Source organism: Podarcis cretensis, assembly GCF_951804945.1.
Source record: "Podarcis cretensis genome assembly, chromosome: 6".
Classification (NCBI taxonomy): domain Eukaryota; kingdom Metazoa; phylum Chordata; class Lepidosauria; order Squamata; family Lacertidae; genus Podarcis; species Podarcis cretensis.
In genome coordinates this window covers 41,782,697-41,799,402 of record NC_137175.1, presented here as the reverse complement: position 1 = coordinate 41,799,402, position 16,706 = coordinate 41,782,697, and the positions used below count along the sequence as shown (strand labels likewise).

General features: G+C 42.2%; 1 protein-coding gene and 1 long non-coding RNA gene across 2 annotated transcripts; one reads left to right on the top strand and one right to left on the bottom strand.

The window, feature by feature from the left end:
- Nucleotides 1-2,315: 2,315 nt before the first annotated feature.
- Nucleotides 2,316-15,401, bottom strand: CTSE (cathepsin E). Its single transcript, XM_079982474.1, has 9 exons — nucleotides 15,320-15,401; nucleotides 14,625-14,781; nucleotides 11,490-11,607; nucleotides 9,990-10,108; nucleotides 8,828-9,027; nucleotides 8,478-8,600; nucleotides 6,720-6,861; nucleotides 4,802-4,900; nucleotides 2,316-3,729 (listed from the first exon to the last, which is right to left on the bottom strand). The coding sequence occupies exons 1-9, from the start codon at nucleotides 15,373-15,375 to the stop codon at nucleotides 3,565-3,567; spliced, it is 1,179 nt and encodes a 392-aa protein (XP_079838600.1). The 5' UTR covers nucleotides 15,376-15,401; the 3' UTR covers nucleotides 2,316-3,564.
- On the top strand, nucleotides 4,907-6,887 carry LOC307219350. Its single transcript, XR_013840377.1, has 3 exons — nucleotides 4,907-5,058; nucleotides 6,501-6,690; nucleotides 6,776-6,887. It is a non-coding gene; the product is annotated as an uncharacterized lncRNA (long non-coding RNA).
- Nucleotides 15,402-16,706: the final 1,305 nt, after the last annotated feature.

The following is a 16,706-nucleotide window of genomic DNA, read 5'->3' as shown; positions in this document are numbered from 1 at the left end:
CTAGTGTATCAGACAGCTGGAATCTGGCCTAGCACCCCTGTACAGAGTTTTTGAAATAAAGTGTTGAAACAAAGAAAAAACTGAAACAAAACCCATCACCTCTTTACCATTGTTATCTAGGTGTGTGTTTTTTAAAAAACTTCTGAATTGGCTCTTTGACTATGAAATCACATGTTCTGCTATAGGTTGCTGAAGAGGCAGATTGCAGCTGTGAATCACAGTAGTTATATGTTTTGATGTGAGGATTACTGAAGAGTCATGAAAGCCTTCAATCTCACTTCCTCTTTGAGCTTCTGATTCTCTTAAGGACAGAAGCAGAAGTGATTTGCAATAAACTCACTTCTGTTTCCCAGTAACATGCAGCTTCACTTCCCAGTGAAGGCAGTGAATGTCCTGTGTGTCTAGAGGCAGTGGAAGGATGGATGGCGGCTAATGGATTGAGGTTGAATCCTGACAAGATAGAAGTTATTGTTTCTGGGGGACAGAGGACGGGCAGCTGTGGGGGACTCCCTGTTCCCAAATGGTGTAACTGTGCCACTAAAGGACCAGGTGTGCAGCCTGTGAGTCATTTTGGACTCACATCTGTCCATGGAGGTACAGGTTAATTCTGTGTCCAGGGCAGCTTTCTACCAGCTCCATCTGGTACGCAGGCTGAGACCCTACGGGGCTGCAGACTGTCTCACTAGAGTTGTACATGCCCTGGTTATCTCCTGCTTGGACTACTGCAATGTACTCTGTGTGGGGCTATCTCTGTAATAACTGTTCTTCCTCCCATATGTTGTTAGGGACAGATGACCTGCTCCCACTCCCAGGAGCATGGATGAGCCAAAGACGCTTTGCTCTCTCAAGTGCTGGCACTGCCTTTACTGGAGAGGTGCACTCCAAAATTCTATGTAGCATAGAAGGGCCCCAGCTGCTCCTCTCTTGTGTATTTAACTGCTCATGTGAGCACACAGTGTACCTGTCCATTGGAGCAGAACTCACAGAAGGTTGCAGTTCAGTTTGCTTAAGGATGATTTTTCAAGTACACCCAGAAACTGAACTGCAGTCTTTAAAGGGGTAGACCATGTGTGAGCAGGTATCTGCACAAAACATTTGGTGAAGATAACAAAGAGAAGATGAGTACAGTGCCTGGCAGTACACTGATGGGGGTGAGGCATCGGGTGGAAGTGCTATACGGATAGTATTTCAGTTGAATCCTGGACATGTGGTCCTTGAAAGTATTGAGATCTGAGCCTTATGTTGATCCATTTCTGGAAAAGGAATCCTTTGGGAAAATTAAATATAGCCTCATAATGATGTGCAACAATAAAAGGGTAGCAGTCAGTTAAGTTTTACTCATAGCAGACCTTGAAACTAATGGGCCTAATTTAATCATGTTAATTTCAATAGGTCTGCTCTGAATAAAATTTAGTCAAATGCCACCCAAAATCTCTTTAAATAAGGATTGGTGTTCCAAGCCTGTCATGTCATGAACAGAAGCTTTCTGTATACCTCATTGTCATGGGAGTCGGTGAGGTGGATTTTCAACCTGATAGGGTTATCAGGGGAACAATAAGCCTGCCTTTCCTCTGGTCCCAATTTCAAAGGAAAGGAAATGCCTGTAGTTAAATAGAATCAAAGGCAAAAGTGCAGGCTACACATTCAGCTTCATATCTATCGGGCCTTAGTTCCTTATCTGCTGCCTTCTGTGATATTCCCAAGATGTGTCCTGCTTTTGTGTCATGTACACTTTCTTAACACAAGAGTAATCCTTGACTTTAGCATCAGACCAAACTCTTAGGAGTTGTTGTATAAATCAGGGGTGCGCACACTAGTAAATATATTAACGCCCTCCAAGTCCACCTGCTAGAGTCAGATGCAAAATAGTAGATCAGCATTTAGATCTGAGCTAGAAGTCCTCATTCACAAGCTTTCTTCATTTTAAGTGCCTAATTTTTTTTAAAGCCCATTTGTTGTTCCTATTATTAAGCAATTAGGTGTCAAAACTCTTACATCTTACATCTTTCCTGCATATCATCCTGCAATATAACAGTAAATTCCCATCTTATCTTTCTTCTGCCTTTGAAATGTGAGAAATAGCATTCTTCAATCCTGGGTGCTAGTTAGCCCCTTGAAGAACATTAGCATTTTTAAACATATTTTTTTGTAAACCACTTGGAATTTTAATTTAAGATCAAGTGGTGTAGAAATGTTATGAAGTAAATAATCAAGCAAGCAATTCTTTTATATTTAGGCCAACATACCTTGCTGTCATCAGATGTTTTAAAGATATGCTAAGACGCAAGTTAAATTACAATAAAACTGCTACGAAATTCTTCTTGGCAATTTTATTCGTTTATTTGTTAAGTTCATTACCTGCAGAGCAAATACGGTGGCCCCAACCAAATTCAATAATGAAAAAACCACAGTATTTTAACTAAAACATTAAAGTCATTATAATCATAGCAGAATCTGAAGCAGCAACACCAGTAACTGGTCTGGGCCTGACATGTTACTTCCAAATAAGGAGATGGTCTGTATCTGAATGGGTGACTGCCCGTGAACCACATGAATGCCACCTTGGGTCCCATGAGAGAAGATAGGCAGGATATCAATGTATGTATGTATGTAAATAAAATGTTTATAGAAGCCAAAGTATTTCTCAAAAGTCCAAGTTAGAAACACTGATGTTGACCAGTTGTTCCTTGCCATGTAGCAAAATTAAAAACCATCTGTTGGTATTCAACTACATTTTTTCCAGCAGTGCAAATATTAGTGCTAGCACAGCAGGACTTTGCCCCATCTTCTTCCCCTTCAGCCCAGAACACACCACCCCCAAATCTGCTTTGGAGGAATTGGGGGAATTCCCAAAATAAATTTAGAAGGTGCAGATTAAGAGGGAGAAGAGGAGGAGAACATTCCACTGCCCAAGAAGAAATCTTTGAACTTATGGAATGTTCTCCTTAGTGCTACAGTGAATGCAACCCATTTCAATTAGGTGTTGAATTGTGATACTTCATCTAGCCCTGTATTATTCTTCCTTTCCAGAAAAACACCTAGATAACATCAGCATTGCAGGAACCAAGTACTATTTCAGGAAGACAGAAAGCACTTTATAAGGGGACTCCATTGATTAAAGAATTGTTAATTAATCCCCTGTCTTTTGTTTATCTGTATAAATTTAAAAACAGTTGCATATTGTGAAAACTTTACTATAAGGTGCCTTTTGAAATATTAAAAAAGTGATATGAACAGTTCAAGAACTTACAATGTAATGAACACAATGCTGCCAGTTAAAAATTAACTACCTGCCTCCACATTTTCTTTTACAGTAACAAATCCGAAGAACAACAGCAAAGCAAAAAGGCATGCCAATTTAAGTAATTAAGGGCACAGTCTCATTTTCTCTTTGTTGCATGAGAAGGAAGGGAACGGGAATCTCATGCGAACACGTCAATCAGTGATTGTGACATGAGAATCTGAATCTAGTATTGATCAAAGTGTTTGTTCAAAAATAGAAAAGAAAACCTTCAAGTGACATAATAGAGCCTGGTGCGTTGACTCCCATACTTCCCAAGCATCTTACAGGACAGCAGGAGCCAACCCCACTCTGTTATTTCCACGGTCAAAGACAGAGTAGTACTGGCCAATGAAAACATCGCCCAGAATCCAGAGCGGTCCAGCTGGGGGTTGCATGTCTAAGCCCTGGAATCCGCTGGTGCAGAGTGGCATCCCATCGCTATTCTCCTAATGGAGAAAGAAACATTTATAGATGTGAGGGCAAACAATATTAATTTATCAGGGAGCAAATCATTCCCAATCCAGGATGCCAACATTCTGTACACAGAATAGGAGTTTCATCCATTGAACTGAAAATGCTTTGCTACAGGCTGTATTTACCATTTTATATTTTTAAAAGGCAAATAAAGTGGAAGCACTGAGAGCACCACAAGGCAAGGACAAATCCTGATGGCCAGTTTGAAACCCTACTGGTAGTTTCTGGTTCCTATCTGCAACACAACCCACAAGGTCCTCATGCTCATGGGTTGGGAGTTAGACAGGATAAAGGAAAGTAAGTTGCCTGGAGCTTTCTTTCCTTCAGTTTGGGTTCTACTTGTTTTGCTGTATTTCATTTACCTAAGCTAGAGAGAAGTGAGGCAGCTGGACTCAGAGAATGCATGCTGTGTCCTCTGACACCCTTCAGGCCAATCACGCTCCTCCTGGTATCCTTTCACTAGGAAGGGGGTTTCCCTATCACTGATAAAAGGATCCAAAGGGAGTTAGGGTTGCCTTCCAAACTCAATCTTCCTTATGCATCCTTTCAATGGCAAGGGCACCTTGCCACAAACACACACTCTTAATTGTGTGTGCACATGCCCACACCTTGTGAATTATTATGTATCATCATTTACTTGTACAGATTAAAATTCCCCCTTGACATATAAGTAACAAGCATGCATGGAAGCTGTGGCCCTTTTGTCCCTTCTTAAACTGTTTTGATTGCAGAGTTCAATTAAAGAGGGTTAATAGGTAACCAATTGTCATTACACAATCCAAGCTATGCAGCCCTAGGAGTTCTGCCACAGTTTTGTTTTGTTTTGACCTCTCTGACGCATGATCCCTGTACAGACTTTGCTGAATCTGAGTTCATGGAAAAGTTTCTTAACGAGGAAACTATTATTCCAAAAGAAGAACTGTTCTCATGCCTCTTTCCTCAATGTGGAGCTAAAGAAAGATCTCACAAAACTAGCCCATACTTCCTCACAAACGTCAGGCATTCTTTTCTTGCAGAAGAGGACCCAAGAGAAAGAGGAGTTACCTGGAGGGCGTAGGCCTCTGGGGAAAGAGTGTAAGGGATCCCATTGATTGTGAAAGTAACGGTAGGCATTACGTTCAGGTTGCTGCATTCCATGGCATACTGCAAAACAATGGAGATGCTTGCAATGGTCCAAATACAGATTTTTGAGGTAAAACCAACCAACGAAAGAACCCACCTATGCAATTTGGGGAAGGGAAGTCTACATACAGGAAAAGAAACAACTGGATGCATTCTTTCTTGCACTGGGTCATTTAAAGGTATGTGCATGTAAAGGCATTGCCTCATAAATATGCATTTCAAACCGCATAAGGGGAAAAAAAGCTTGGAAGTAATGAGTTATAGCAGAAAAAACAGCTGTCAGTGAAAAGGTTACACATCCCCCTTTCTCCCCATCTGTATTTCAGCAGCATGTGGCAGTGGAGGAATGAGGCTCATGAAGTGATCCACAATATGAGAATTAGGGGGTTACAAGCATATCCCTCTTTTCAGCTGTGAAATATTAGACCAAGCTGCATGATTCCCTGGGTTTTGGCCATTTTCAATTTCAAGCATCTGACTGCTTTTCATGACAGCTTTCTCCCAAAGAACTTCCTAAATTCATCTGGGCTGTCATTTCAGAGAACTCACCCGCAAAAACCATCTCCTTCCTCCAAAAAAAGACCCTCACTTGGAAACTGTATTTAGCAGACACTTATGAGTACTTGACGCGGGTGGCGCTGTGGGTTAAACCACAGAGCCTAGGACTTGCCAATCAGAAGGCCAGCAGTTCGAATCCCCGTGACGAGGTGAGCTCCCATTGTTTGGTCCCTGCTCCTGCCAACCTAGCAGTTCAAAAGCACGCCAGGTGCAAGTAGATAAATAGGTACTGCTCCTGTGGGAAGGTAAATGGCATTTCCATGTGCTGCTCTGGTTTGCCAGAAGCGGCTTAGTCATGCTGGCCACATGAGCCGCTGTCTGTGGACAAACACCGGCTCCCTCGGCCAATAAAGCGAGATGCGCGCCGCAACCCCAGAGTCGGTCATGACTGGACCTAATGGTCAGGGGCCCCTTATGAGTACTTAAAGTGGCATGTCAAATGCAGTACAAAGTAAACAACAACAAAAAACACCTAGATGGGTATTAATACGGATGGGCAGATCAGTCAATTTCAGCTTCTCTCAGTTTGCAAACAAACAATAACAAATTAATTAGCCCTCATGAAAAGCCATCAAGATTTTAGTGAGGATTTCCCCCAACATACACATTTTTCTGTGTAATTTGTTTAAGATATATATTTTTGCAAAGCAGTTTCCCCCAATATCATGCATCTTTGCATGTTATTTTCACTAATAGATGCATTTATAAGCACACTTTATACTAGTATGTGCATTTTCATACACATTACAGTGATACCTCTGGTTACGAACTTAATCCATTCCGGAGGTCCATTTGTAACCTGAAACCACTCGTAATATGAGGCTTGCTTTCGGTAATGGAGCCTCCCGCTGCTGCCATCCTGCCAGTGCGTGACTTCCGCTTGCATCCGGGGCAAAGGTTGCAACCGGGAGCATCTACTTCTAGGTTAGCAGAGTTCGTAACCCGCAGCATTCTCAAGGGGGGACGATATATAACATGAGGTCGCAAAACTGCATTGCAAAATTCAGAGAAGTGTGAATTCAAAAAAGGATGCCTGTGTTTCTGATTCATGCTCTTTTGGAAGGTGCCAATCAGGTCAATTCACCTTTAAATGTGAACTGGGCCAAATCCCAAACTCCCAATCCCTAATGATGAAGGAGGAAAAGCAAAGGAGGACCAGGAGGCCCTAAAACCAGCAAAAAGTAAAACAGAAGTGCAAAGAGAAAAGTATAGAGCTTGCCCTAGATGTGTGCCACTCCATCTGAGATGCTGTGGTGAGTTTCTTTTCCAAATCAGAACCTACCTCCCCATCCATAGGTACTGCTCCAATTAATGTCTGCATTCGCTTTATATCTTTAGAAGGACCTGTGATGAGAGAAGTCCCTGTGTCCACTATAGCTTGGCATCCTTCTGCACAAAATTCAATTGTTCCACCCACCTGGATACTGAAAAGAAGGACAATGAAATCAGCCCTGAATAAAGGGTGTGGATGGTTGCTGCTCCAGCAGAACTGCATTGCTGCCCTTATTGCCCATCTTATTATATGGTAACCTGACCAGAATACTCTTTTCCTGGATGTGTGACTGCTATATCACATGTCTGTGCTTACTTTCCAGGCTTGGAAAGTGTGAGAACGGAAGCCAGTCTTATCTCTTCCATTTGTACTGTTCTTTTGTACTTCTTTACTCTCTCTCTTTTGGAGAAAAAGTGAAAGGACGCCATGATTGCTTTGTCCTGTATATATTGCTTAATAAATACTTAGAATGCACACACCTACACTCCACGTCGTTTCTGCTATGAGCGTTTCTGCCATGAGCGTGCACATAGTCTTTTGATATGTGTTGCTGGTGCGCATGTCCCAGGCTGCACTTCATCAGGAAGATGCCTGGAGAGGTTTGTCTCATTCCGGGAGCTGCGTGGGCATGTTCCAACAGACCAGAATACTCTTTTCATTTTTAATGGCTGCCATTTTCCTCTTGGCTTTTCGCTCTTTGCAGCTGTATCCATCTAGGCCATGGGTAGGCAAACTAAGGCCCAGGGGCCGGATCCGGCCCAATCGCCTTCTCAATCTGGCCCGCGGACGATCCGGGAATCAGTGTGTTTTTACATGAGTATAATGTGTCCTTTTATTTGAAATGCATCTCTGGGTTATTTGTGAAGCCTGCCTGGTGTTTTGACATGAGTAGAATGTGTGCTTTTATTTAAAATGCATCTCTGGGTTATTTATGGGGCATAGGAATTTGTTCACCTCCCCCCAAAAAATATAGTCTGCCCCTCAACAAGGTCTGGGGGACAGTGGACTGACCCCCTGCTGAAAAGGTTTGCTGACCCCTGATCTAGGCCCTGGGCAGCTGGTAAAGATCAGAAGATCCATAAAACAAGATAATGCTTCAAATGCATCTTTGTATTCTGAGGAGTATGGCATGCAGGGGATTTAACCCTTTCTCTTGCTCTGTTTTCCCATTGAGAATCATCTCCTGAAGCTGCCATTTTTGTATTTATCTGTTTTGGAGACTAATGGCAGCTTTGGATGTTACAGGGGAAAGGACCACATCATGGTCCCAGTCTGGACTGGAGGACCCCCATGGCTGCATATTGGAATTCCAAGACTCTAATAGATATCACCCAAGCAATGAGCTACTAAGCTTCAAAACTACAGGCAGCAGTTGCCTCCTTTACATAACTGGGGAAGGTAGCCTGGAATTTCTGCATCTAATAACACTTTCCATCAGTGCAAGGATATCTGCTTGTACAACAGAACTTCCCCCCTCCCCCCACCTGTTCTGGGGTTTCTCCCAACCCTCCGGAGCAGATTTGGGAAGGGCACAAGGCACCCATGGGGAGAGAAGTGGGGAATTTCCATTGCACGAGCAGATATCCTTGTGTGATGACAGAGCATGCTAGTTGGATACTGCCCTCAGTTCCCTGGATTTTGGCCTACGTTGATGTCAGGAAAGCATATTACTGATTTTCATTACAGCCTTCTCTCTACAAACTTTCCCATCTTTTTCTGTGCTGTCATTTCAGAGAATTCCAACACCAAGAAATTAGAGGCACTTACTTATCCAGTAGAATCTGCCAGTATCCCTGTTTAGTGACTGGAATCCAGTTGAGGTTTCCACTAAAATGGGAAGGATCAAAGCCACCAAAGATCAATTCCCCTCCTATAGAAGAATCTGGGTTCCTGGAAAAGAATTGGGATTTCCTTTGATGTGGGCCTTTCCATCAGTGTAATTCCACTTTACTCCACTGATATTTCACATGAATTCCCTGCGTCTTTTAAATCTCTGCATGTATAAATAGTCACCATCTGCTTGCCTTTTGGTCTCAGTTTTCATTTATTTTATTTAATGCAGATGCTGGCCTTGAAAGACAAGCCAGTGACTGGTATTGTTGGTCATGTTCTCATACCTGTTCAAGTAAACAGAGAATATTGGCAAGTTCACCAAGTTTTGAGCCATCATATTATCAAAGACGGGGGTGACTCCATCCACTGCCAGGGATGGGTAGGCCAGACCAAGGATCCCATCAAATTCTGAATCCAGAAAGGTGTTGCCAGGCTCACTGACACTCTCTGCAAACTGCTGATTGACTACAGTGATTCCTTCAACCTGGAGGGCAGAAGTCCTACACATTATTTCTCATCCTATGGTCACGTAAGAAACCAGTTATGGTGAAACCCAGAAGGTAAAGTTCAGAGAGAAGGAAACATTTGGGATATTATTATTATTATTAAAATTTATTACCTGTCATTCATCTTAATGTTTTAGGGCTAGTTACAACAATTAAAACACAATGTTAATATCAAAACACAATAGTAAAAAAAAGTTTAAAGCCAAACTTAAAATTCAGAAATTATGTACAATGAAAGATATAACAAGGAAACATGAGAAAAGACTGGAGTTGATGCCTGACTACACAGACTCAACCAAGGCCTTGGACTAATAATAATAATAATAATAATAATAATAATAATAATAATAATAATTGTACCCTGCCCATCTGACTGTGTTGCCCCAGCCACTCTGGGCTGGTGCCAGTTTAAAGTATACCATATTGGGATGTAAAGACTAATAGTCTCAATCAATGTGAGGCAGTTTCATATGCTCAAGATGCAGTAAGTATTACAGGAGAATCTCTTAAGGCCCAAGACATAGTAGTAATTTTCTTTGAACATCCTGATTTATATGAACTAGGAGTGCTGAGCATCTTCTAAGATCAGGTCTTTTGGAGCTAGGAAGAGTTCTGGACTTGAAACCCTGAGAAAAACAAGGATGCCCTCTGCCCCTAAAAGGTGTTCATGTGTGGTCCTGTCTTGTCCAGGTAGAATCATAGAATCATAGAACTGTAGAGTTGGAAGGGACCCTGAGGATCATCTAGTCCAACCCCCTGCAATGCTGGAATATGCAGCTGGTCCATACAGGGATCGAACCTGCAACCTTGGTGTTATCAGCACCATGGTCTAACCAACTGAGCTATCCAGTATGGTAACACTTCATCATCTCAAAGGAGAACAGGATATGATAAGAAGGCTTTGAGAAGCATAAAAGAAAGAAGTGGGTCTTCTACTCACAGTCACTTGATCCATTCCAATTATTCCCGTCAAGCTACCTGTGCCATATTGAATGGAAAAAGCAGTCCCCACTTCGCTGTAGGTGCTGGATTGTGATGGCTGATACCTGGAGTGTGTAGCTGTGGGGTTTTTTTAAGGGGGGGGGAATTGTGAGAACACTGCAGGAATAAAATATGGCACTCCATAACAGGCATATGAGGAACAATATGGAACTTTTATGCAGCACCATTTCCCCCAAAAATTGCTGTGTGGAAACGACCTTGGTCTCACTGAACACAGCAAGACTTACTCCTGAGTTAACATGCAGAAGACGACAGTCAATTATTTTGCATTCACTATTCGACAATTCTTCCAGCGCCTCGCTTATTTACACAATAATTTTTTACTTAGAAAAATCACCCCAAGCTGCTTTTTCCTATCACCATTCCTCAGGGAATCTGTCTGAATGTATTCTTTTTTTCGTCATTTATCATAGTAAATGCGCCTCCCTGTGGTGAAATCATGATCACACCCTGACAAGCAAGAAGAAGTAAGACTTAACACAAGATTTCCATGGCTAATCATTTCCCCTCTGGACTGTTCCTCTTTTTCCCCTTCTTTACAACAGATTCTTCCTGTGCTCATATTCATTTTATAGTAAACACTTTCCAATCACAAGAGAGTAACTTGCAACACAATCAGCAGGGGAGGAAGATAATTTGACTCCCATTTTACAGATGGGATAAAGTACAGCTTACATATCGCAGCCACCAGACGGAGCCCACTTTACTTTGTATCACACAGAAGCCATGATGTGATGTGATCTATATCCAAGTATCAAGTTACCACAAACAGCCATATGGAAAGATCGGTGGGAGGTGTAGGGGGAATTGCCTGACCCTATGATGAAGGGCCTGAGTGTGTGTGTTTTTAAAATAAGGTTTTATTAAAGCTTTCCATCCAACACAGCTTGCCCTGAGGGCCACATTTCCTCATAAGCAATCTTTCAGGGGCCATATGCCAGTGGCAGGTGGGCAGAGGTGAAGAAGCAGGTGGAGAAACAAGGGAGTCTTATCTCTGTACAGTCAGCTCCATGCAAAGCAGAGGTTTACACAGACATCCCTCCAACCAGGCAAGCAAGAGGCCTGATCACAATTCAGAAACAAGTTCTGGCTGGGCAAAGCACTCGAGGATGGGTGTGGAGCAGGGGTGTCCCCTGAGGGCAAGATAAGAGAGCTCTGGAAGGCCTGAGGTTCACCACCTCTGAACTGCATGGTAACAGTTTGCACAGAGCACAGTTTAAAGTGGGTTCTTCATGGGTCTCCATGATATGTAAAATCAAGATGTGATTCGTACATCAGGATACAAAGCGCTTTGTAACCAAGGAACCTGACCACTGCCTTTGCCTCAGGGAGCTGACCCTTATATATCACTTTTTTTGCAGCTTATAGTGAATTTACTCTTTAAACACAACCAAAGTCCACCCACAGCCCATTCCTCTCCTCCCACCCCCATCCATACCGCAAGCTTTGCTGACACAGTAAACGGATGGCACCCAGAGGTTGGAGGAACCTGTGTCAAAGAGCACAGTGAAATTCCGAGGAGGATTCCCGATGGAGATCCGTCCAAAATATTCTACCTAGCAGAAAGGAAAAAAACAATATTTCTTTTCCAGGTATTGTGATGGAGAAATACTCAGCACAGCCACAGAAAAGCAGAAGCCTTTCCCAACCTTTGCCCATTCAGCATTTACAATATGCCCCTTTGCACAGACATATGGAATTAGGGACTTCGAAAAAGAGACCTGAACTTTAGCTCTGTATCTTGACCTAGAAGTACACAGCTAATGTGATATACCATCCCAGCTTTCTAACTAGAACATCTTATTGGTGGAAAGAATGTGATTCTTTCCCCACAATGCCCCTTCAGATAGCAATAATGCAACAACATTGGGGAAGCATCGCAGAATAGCTAACAAAGCTACAAATCCAGTATAAATCCATCACTAATGCACTATTATTGCACTAGGGACATGTTGCAGAATATACTAGAGGAGCGGCAAGAACACCAGTCTGGCGGGACTGAAAGAGAGGCACAGAATTAGATGGTATCCGGGTGGGGTTTGTGATCTGATATGCAGCAGTGGATTTCCTGCTTGTAGCTGTGCTTTACTTCCTCCTGTGCTGAACTTGTACATTTGTAAATGCCTTAAGTCTCCAGTGATCTCTCCTCCAAAGGAAACCAAAGCTGGGTTAAGTGCTGCCCTTGGAGGGGGACTTCCGGGTTAGCGCCATCGGCAATGGCGGAATTCCTCTGACTCAGAGGAACCCGCTCCGCCAAAATCGGGTCTGGCCGCCGCGGCGAAGGCGGAGACCCTCTAAAAATCCCAGGCGGAGGAAGCCTGGGAACGTGGGATTTGTCTCACACCAGGAGTGCCCCCCCCTACTCACACGGAAACCCCTTTTCGGGGGTTCCGAAGTGACATGGGGTGAGTGGCGCGGTGTCTCGAATTGACTGCTATTTTTGCGGAGTGAAGCCGCACAGCTGTTGTCGGAGAGCGCTGACTTCTTTTTGTGGACATTCGGATTTCAAACAACAACCCGTGAGTAGTACGGAAATTGGATTTTTAAAAAAATATTCTTAAATTCGGCACGATCGGGGAAGGTCCAAACAGGAAGTCCGCCTCCCCTTTCTGTAAATAATTTAAAGCAAAGAACCTGTCAACTAAGGTCGTGGAGAGATTTTTTTCTTTTTTTCTGTAAAGGACTTTAATTCTACGGATTGACACTATAAGAAATTCTATCTGGAAGCAGGGGAGCCTGCAGGAAAAGAATTAAATTTGGGAATTGATGTGCCACACACACCCCCGGACCCGGGAGTGGTCCGTGAGAGCCCGTTGATGAAGTATAGAACAATTTGACAGCTGTCAAGCTAGCTGTCAAGACGCAAAAAGAGGACTTTGTTTCTGTTGTCTACATTTGTTACAAGCTTGCTTTTGAAAAGAAGGAAGGACTGTTACAATTTAACTGGACTTTTGGATCTGTGCTGAAAGGAGTAAAAAGAAACTTAAATTCCCCTAGAGGGAGCTTTGGGATATTGCAGAGAATGGCTGTTGGAAAGGAAATCCAGTCTGAATTGAATAGGACATTCTTTCTCTTGGGAAAGTTGCAAGGTCAAATTGGTGTTTTGACTACAAATGTTACAACTTTGGACACAAGAGTGAGTACCATCATTGAACTTGATAAGAACTCGGCACAGGAATTTTATTCAACTGAACAAACAGGGAAATTTGAGAAGGAGAATTATGTTGTCACTGAAGAGAAGAAAGGGGGAGCCGTAACCCTGCAGATGCGAAAGGAGAGCTGCAATTTGAGGCCCGACATGATGGCAACAAGGGGAAATAAATTTTTGAAGATGGAAGCTTGGCCTGAATTGGAAAGTGAAAGATGGAGAAATCTCCTTACGTGGAGATCAGATGACCCTAGGATTATAAATTTGATTCAGGTGGAAGTTGGAGCTTTGGGGACATTTGGATCTGAAAGGAGAATGAAACAAGATTTGGAATACCCCATAGGCCTTACTTTTAAGTACGGAGGTTTGGCTGGAAGGAATGTGGATGCTGTTGGGTTGGAGCTTCCCCGAGATTTGGCTTTCAATACTAAGGACTATCAAAAAGACTGGCAGAGGGGACATGAGAGAGACTTAAGAGCCTCTGATGTAAGATCTCCGGGCTAATGGCCTTTTGAGATTGATGGACTTATGTTGGGGACTGAAACCGGGAAGGGGGTATGGGTGGAATGGAAATTGGGAACTCAAAGGGTATACAATATAATTTGCTATTTTGTTTTTTATGAGAGTTGGGAAATTCGTGGAAGGGAATCTTTTTCGACCTTAGAGAAACGTCTTAAGAATAAGTATTGATATATAGGTTTGGATGAGAGTTAAGATTGGATAAAGTAAAAGTGGTTTTTAAAATAAATTAAATTACTTAAATGAAAATAAGGTTGAAGGATTTGCAGAAATAATGATTTGAACCAGAATACAAAAATGGGAGGTGTGAGGAGGTCAAGGAAATAAGTAAAGGAAGAAAGTTATGCAAAGGTTTAATCTGTTCTTTTTTCTTTTTTTTTAAGCGAGTGCATTTTCTTTTTTGTTGTTGTTGTATTTTTTTGTATTTTGTATTTTTCTTTTTCTTTCTTTCTTTCTGTAACTCTTAAACTTTGAATAAATATTATTTTTTTTAAAAAAATAAGTGCTGCCCTTGGAACTTCTCGTTGCTTGGAGGAAGTGGGGAGTACATAAAATTATAATTATGTTCTTCCCCACATAAGGGAAGTAAAATGTAGAAATAATTGGATTCATTACATATATGCATATACTGAATAGAACCCTTTGTCTAAGACCAGAGCTGCTTTTCAAAGTGGCCCATCAAAAAGAAAACGAATAAGCCAACAGCTTGCAGAGCAGATATATGGCAAGGTGCCATATATTATCTAATTTCTGAATTTGTATAGATTCGGTTGAAGTGGGAGACAGGGAGCTTGTCTAAAGGTCCTTCATGCAAAAACCGCACATAACAACAACAATGCAACATCTGTCTCCTTTGTCATTGCCATATTGCTGCTTCTCATGGTTCCGCTTCAGCTCTTAACTTACATCAAAATAGTTGAGGAGTGGCTCGTTGGCTTCCTGGATAGCCGAGCAGTCCTGGGTGTACTGGATCATATCCAACTTGTAGGCCTTCCAGAACTGAGACAGTTGCCCACGTTCCCTCAAAGTCTTCCTCAAAGATTTATGTCTTCTCAGGGGAACTCTGAGGGGAAGCGGAAGAAAATGTAAGTAATGCTGCACTGTAAAAACTAAGGAAAGCATTCTTATGAGGAACAACTATACAGCAGTTGCCACCAACTCTATGGTTTTTATTGCTCATATCTTTAGAACTCTGTCCATGGCGTATTTCTTATGAGTTCACCTCTGGCTTTGTTGTTGTTACCATGAGATAGTTACTGCCTGATATCAATAGAAAGCCAACCTAGATGAAGTGGCAAATACGTTTTCTGCAGTTGGTCATTATTTGCCATGTATTGTTATGCACTCTGTGAATCCCATTAGCAATGCTCCACACAGTGTGACATTTGATCACCATGCGCCTTTGCTTTGGAGCATCATTCACCACACATTCTTGGGGCACTTGTGTGCCAGTGTTGGAAGTCTGTGTGCTGTAACAAATTTGGGGCGCTAGTTTTAAGTGTCCTGCCGTTTGAAGGATTGAGCCTCACAGCTAAGCCTTGTGACTGGGCAACATCTACTGCTTGAAAGAAGAAAAAAGAAAGCCAAGGAAATGTGCTTACCTGTGAAATCCACTGGCCAGCCAAATGCAAAACATGAAAAGGATCAACAGCTTCATCCTGGCAGTACAGGTCTTATGCTTTCCTTGACTTGTAACAACTGAACAAAGGCTTTGTACTTATACCCACATGCCCAGCCCAGCCCCTGTGATAAAGCTGAAGAAAAAATATATAGCAAAAAGGCCACACCACTTAATGTCAATATAACACCTTGGAAGAGAAATGAGTCATTGTACCTGTGTGCCATTCCAGCGACAAAAGATTAGGTGATTTCTGGACACAATCAGGAAAGGGGAGGAATAATGGCACCCACTGTGTATAGATAAAGGCACCAATGTCCCATCTGTGTGTATAGAGTTTCTGAAATTGAATATATATGAAGTAGCCCTTAGTCTTTATGGTGTCACTGCATTTTTTATTACTTTTGTACATGCATGCAATAGGCAAAATTGTGTGCAAAAATATGCATACTTTTGTACATTGAAATGCTGATGAATTTTCACAATGGCTTTTTTTAAAGGACATATGTAGAAATGCAGAGAACTGAATTTAAGATTGGAAAAATGAGAAACCGAGAGAAGTCAAAATTGGCAGATTTCCCCACCCATATCTCAACCACAGTTTATCTGTCCTGACAGATACAAATAATGTCTGTGCAAAGTTGAAGTACAAGACCAGCCCTACAGATATTCAAAGCCTCAAATGTCAAAATGCAGTTGGCCCTATAGTGCGGTTCTCTTTCATAGGACTATTTTTGGTATGCTGATGTTTGATATAATGATTCTTTAATGGGTTTGTAGTTGAAGCATAGTTTTTGCTTATAAAATGTGTCTTGAAGACCTACTCTGTGATCTTATTCACAACATCCTTTGCAGTTCATCTCATCTGAAAATAGCCTTCAGCTGGCATCCAAGTTTCATCGGTATCAGGAAACAAAATACCAAAGGAAGTCATGAGGCTACACAGGAAAAAGAACAGTTCTGATAGCAAAGCATCAGATTACGAACCCTCTGATGCAATGTGGCCTTCATTGCCGTCTCTGTCAAGCAAATATATTGCCTCTTGCATTACAGGATCTTAGAAAGGTAGATGAACTGAAAAATCACCCAGTCTAACATCAAGCAATCAAAGAGCATCATCTATTCAATATTCCCTTACAGATGCAGCAGGCTCCTCGCTTGCAAAACACTCTCCTCTCCCTATGCAGGCAAGGAGGAGGCAGGCCCTTTGCTACCCAAACAATGGGCTATCCATTGGATGCCCAACATTCATGGATGGTGAAATGTGTGTCTATGTGCATTTTGCTGAATATGTTCCAGGGAAAGGCTAAAATTGCAACTGTTGCATTTAAAGCAGCTTTATATATTCCTGTGTTGTGCTGTGCTGTTCT

What these genes read in the sequence shown, in the direction of transcription:
- CTSE (XM_079982474.1), bottom strand. Translation starts at nt 15,375, where the DNA reads ATGAAGCTGTTGATCCTTTTCATGTTTTGCATTTGGCTGGCCAGTGGA. An exon ending in CACTCCTCAACTATTTTGAT is followed by an intron (nt 11,608 to 14,624) that starts GTAAGTTAAGAG and finishes CCTTTCTGCTAG; the next exon opens with GTAGAATATTTTGGACGGAT. An exon ending in CTGTGTCAGCAAAGCTTGCG is followed by an intron (nt 10,109 to 11,489) that starts GTATGGATGGGG and finishes AAAACCCCACAG; the next exon opens with CTACACACTCCAGGTATCAG.